This window comes from Anopheles coustani, chromosome 2 (genome assembly GCF_943734705.1).
Source record: "Anopheles coustani chromosome 2, idAnoCousDA_361_x.2, whole genome shotgun sequence".
Taxonomy (NCBI): domain Eukaryota; kingdom Metazoa; phylum Arthropoda; class Insecta; order Diptera; family Culicidae; genus Anopheles; species Anopheles coustani.
Window position 1 is genome coordinate 67,438,047 of NC_071289.1, and position 4,633 is coordinate 67,442,679.

The 4,633-nt window shown below is 46.8% G+C and overlaps 1 protein-coding gene across 1 annotated transcript; it reads right to left on the reverse strand.

Annotated features, from left to right (window-relative positions):
• Positions 1-343: 343 nt before the first annotated feature.
• Positions 344-3,037, reverse strand: LOC131267623 (mRNA-capping enzyme). Its single transcript, XM_058270542.1, has 2 exons — positions 2,842-3,037; positions 344-2,748 (listed from the first exon to the last, which is right to left on the reverse strand). The coding sequence occupies exon 2, from the start codon at positions 2,671-2,673 to the stop codon at positions 853-855; it is 1,821 nt and encodes a 606-aa protein (XP_058126525.1). The 5' UTR covers positions 2,674-2,748; positions 2,842-3,037; the 3' UTR covers positions 344-852.
• Between the last annotated feature and the right edge of the window lie 1,596 nt (positions 3,038-4,633).

Here is a 4,633-nt window from a genome sequence, read left to right on the forward strand (position 1 = left end):
AAAGTTGTGAATCGCTTTCGAATGAAGAAATGCAATCCGACATAATTTAAACGTTTGGTGAAGAAAATCGAAATGTCGGATTGAGAAGGGGTGGTATCGGAGTAGGCTAGATAGCGCATATAAAAGAAGCACACCTCGAATATGTTAGTTGTTGAGCAACCAGTCAACCCGAAGCATTTGTTATAAAGCTGGTTCCTTAATTACAATATCTTTGAATTTGGGCAAATTTTTGAACTTCCAAGCATTTAAAATTTAAAATCTATAATCTAGCCAATGTTTGTTTAAAAATGCAGATATTAAATTTGCGTCGGTATTTAAAGTAAAACCCCATCTATGATTTGAAGTTTTTAATTTAACCGTTTTTTATTGTTTTATTTAAATGTTTATATACGCCTTTGCTATCGTTTATGATATCGAAACGTCGCGTAAATTTTTTTAATTGGATCGTCCTTCTTTCTAAATATCCCTTTCTGTCTGGGACCGTAAGGACGAGATTAATCTTCAGTCGAATGCGCACGGAGAACACAGATAACAAAATACAAGATTCAATAACTAATCGTGCGCGATAGTTTCGACAGGCGGAAATCGTTATGCGTAGCGAGGACAGTATAATAAGTGGGACAATTGTAATCGCATTAACCGAATAGCATATCGGTTCCGATACCCTTTATCCACCCCATAGCTACGTTTTGCACGTAAAATGTACCACTGCTCTCTCTGTCGTCGATTAAAATCCTATACATAAGAATCTTTTTGATCTCAACTTTCCTCGTTGAAACGTTCCAACGATGGTCCTTCCTGTCGGGTGGTTTTTACACAATAGAATAATAATAAAAAAAAAATTTGAGGGGTTTACTGCAGATTCGGCGGTGGCATCCGCTCCGAGTCCGATCGGTAGCCTTCGTTTTTGATCATCGTCAGCAAAATTTCCATCGTGACCGGTCGGCGAATGCTCTCCCAAACGCTCCGGGCCGTCTCGTAGCTGTTCGGGAAGGATTTATCCGTCCGCTCGCGCATCAACACCCATCCGGCCCCTTCCTCGTACTTGCACTCGATAATCTTGTTGTTAAGCTTGCGCAGCTCCTTGGTCAGCTTGATCTCGCCGTAGCTCTGCTCCATCCCGCCGACGTACAGCAGCCCAATCTTACGCGGCACCATACCGAGCTTGCGCTCCTCCTGTATGGCCAACCGGAAGTCGATCGAGTTCATGTGATGCGGTTTCCACTTGAGCACCCGCTTGCAGACTCCCGGCGTGTACGGATCGATCGACGGCTGGTAAATCAGCCCGTCCGGTTCGTGGCCGAGAGTTTTCGTAAACTTCGGCCCCAGCAGCGCCTCCGACTGTTTGATGTCCCAGAACTGCTTTAACCGCACACCGAACGGTTCCATCGATCGATCGATCAGACCCTTCTGGATGGCGCGCGTCCGCGACCCGATCAGCTCGCGGTCGATCAGCGTCAACCGGTCCGGGTGGAACGGTAGCATGCGCACCTCCCGGTTCTGGAAGTAGATCACGTCGTACACGAGGTAGCGCGGGGTCAGCTGGTCGCCGTACTTGTCTATCACCATCTCACCGTCGACGAGCGTGTCCGCGAGGTGCCGGTTGGGGTCCTCGAGCGACGGGAATCGGATGCCCTCGACGGCAAACACCGAGTTGTCTCGGTCGAAGAAGTAGATCTCCTTCTCGCGGTGGATCAGCATCATGTACCGCGTGCCGTCCGCCTTCCACGACACGCGGTACGGCATTTGCGTGAGGAAGCGCATGTTCCCCATGTCCATCGAGACTGGCTGGGCCCCCGAGAAGCCCTGCATCTTGCTGCCGCACATCATCCGGACACGATCCTGCAGCTTTGCGATCAACCCTTTGTCCTGCAGTAGTGTAACATTCGGGACGCCTTCCATGAACACGGCATTCGGATTGTACGATGGGCCTCCCTTGGAGCGCTTCGTCGGCGGAGTAGCTTCTCCATTGCCACTGTTTTCACCCTCCTGACGTTTCCGCTTCTTGCCCTGGCGCGCGGAATCGTTCTGTTCTTCGACATCGTCATCCTCTTGCTGATGGCCGGTGCTATCGTCGTACTCTAGACACCAGGCGGGCAGTTCCGGTGGCATCGGTGCGTCCTCCTCATCGCCGTAGCGCCGGAACAATTCTCGGATGTAGTCGGCCTTGTAGATCCCGGGCGGTCTTGCTTGTGCAAAGGCCATCAGCGCCGCATCAACCGCACAATCCATCTTTTCCACCATGTACGAAACGATCAGAAATCCGGTTCGGTTGAACCCGTGCGTGCAGTGCACTCCGACCGCATCGACCGGATGCTGCTCGATGAACTCCTCCACAATCTCGATGAACGCCTTCGCCTGCTCGCGCGATGGCGTCTCCCCGTGGCCCCGGCACTGTAGCTTTATGTACTGGCTCCCTTTATCTTCGATTTCGTGCTTATCGTAGAACCGGTTCGTGTTGGTCAGATCAATCCACAGCCCGATACGCACCTTATGGCGCCGCATCAGGTCAACCAGCATCGACGGCGTGAAATGACACCCGATTGGTATCTGCGATTCGAACTCCTGCTTGAGCGGCGTCTTGAAGGCGAGAAACCGACCGGCGATTAGCGTGTCCGACTTCCGAGGGCAATGCAGCCATCGGTGCGGGATCGGTCCTGGGCCGCGGGACATTCTCGGACTACGATTCTTCTGCTCTCCCTTTTCCACTGAGCCGGCGACGGAAATTGGCAAAGGGCAACCGATTTCCTAAGGCGAACGAAAATAGCCCCAAATTAGTAACAAATCATCATTTTCGTGATCTGCCCAGAGCAAGGGAGAATGCAAAAGATGACGACCAACCTCGATGTGTCGTTCTTCTGCCGAGACGTCCCAACAGAGGTTAGAAGCTGCCACGGTGTCCGGTGCACATTGGAAATGCGCTCGAATGGTTTTTGCCGACTAGTTTCAGGTCGGAAGCTCGACCGGGAGAGGATTCCCGAACGATCACAGATGATTTTGCCAGGCAATTTGTCCTATTTGATCGAGCCAACCAACACAGCACTTCTCGTCAAGGAAAACTGGATGACTGACAGCAGCGTTTTGTGTCTGCAAGACCAAAACATTTGCTCTCCACCAAGGTTAGTTGAACAAGCTTCAAACATCTTGGTAGAATTTAACACTGAAATAGCAAATTTGTTAATAACTTTACAGTCTTTGCATCAATTTGTATATGTGACCCCTCATAATAAAAGGTGTTTCAAGACACACTTTTATCCTAGATTCTGCATAATTTATCATGTGATAAGAGTAGCGGTTCCTACTTTAAACCCGGGTTTGCCGAAGTAGGTTCATATCGTTCCGGCTGGTGGAGCCATGAACCCACATTTTTAATGTGGCAGTTATTTCGACGAAACCAAAATCCAATGCTGGAATCGAAGCGATCATTTATTATTTCATTACTTAACAAACTTTAAAGGAAGGAGAATCGACCGTACATGCAAAAGAAATGCTGTTTTTATCATGTTCTGTAAGATTATTAATTTTGAAAAGATAACAATTTATTTATCAAACCTTCATGGATGATCGGCTAGCTTTAACGTTAGCTCCAATTTATAACATTTCTTTAATAACTTATTCATTTCGGATAGCACTCTTATATTGCATACCTAAGGCAGGCCGAATTAAACGAACCCCACAATTCCAACAAAATATATTAATTGAATAGAAACCGGAAAAGAAACAAGTGGAATATATAAAACTGAAACAATGGTGATTTTTTTTTCTCTCTCCAAGTAATTGAGCAGGAAATTTAATTATTTGCTTTTATATTTGCTGCCGTCTGTAAAACTTCTCCACTTCGTTTTAAAGTTAAACTTAACCATTTAGTTGCCTAAAAATTGCCTAAGCATTGCTTTGTTTTTAGTGAACTTTGTCTCTCTCCCTTTCGCCCTAGTTTTACCTAGTCCTGTCTATCTGTTAGGGTGATCTTACAATTGACGAATGGACGTAATTTTACGCGACTAGTCATTGCGGATGGTTACGCCAACGAACAGTTTTCTGTTAAGAAAATTATTACGCTTAAAACGAACATGGGCGCGAGTTTCATTTCCATCAAACCCCCTCCTTTTTCTGCGCCTGCTTTTCCTCAACACACTCCACTCAAGGGTGTGGCGTGAAAGTCTTACGACGAACAAACACTTTATGTATAAAGCATATTTTCGTCCTACTGTCTAGAAGGGGAACCCTGCAGGAAATAAGTTGCATAAAATCAAATACTGCACACTAGTTCTAGGCGCGTTATCTATTTGCTCGTGCGTGCGCACCTCCCGGTCTAAGTAAAGGTAGGTGCGCATGGTAAACGTGCGTTATTTTCTTTTATCTTTGTGTGCCAACCAACTGTCTACTAGTGTACACTAGTCCAAGGAATGTTGCAGATGAATTTTGGGTCATTGGTGTATTTTCTTTACCTAAATCGTTTCCTTTTTACCTGCACAACCTTGTGGTGCTAGCTAATTCTGCTATTTATTTACGTTTTTAATGGTGCTTGAGTAAACGTTTGCGGGAAACCAATCCTGAACACTGCACCTCTTCTTTAATCGATGGCCTTCGACGGCATAACAGAGCTGCTTCCCTTTTTTTCCAGAACGTGTCG

Bases quoted from the DNA above. Each gene is read 5' to 3' on its own strand.
- LOC131267623 (XM_058270542.1), bottom strand. From the start codon at position 2,673: ATGTCCCGCGGCCCAGGACCGATCCCGCACCGATGGCTGCATTGCCCT.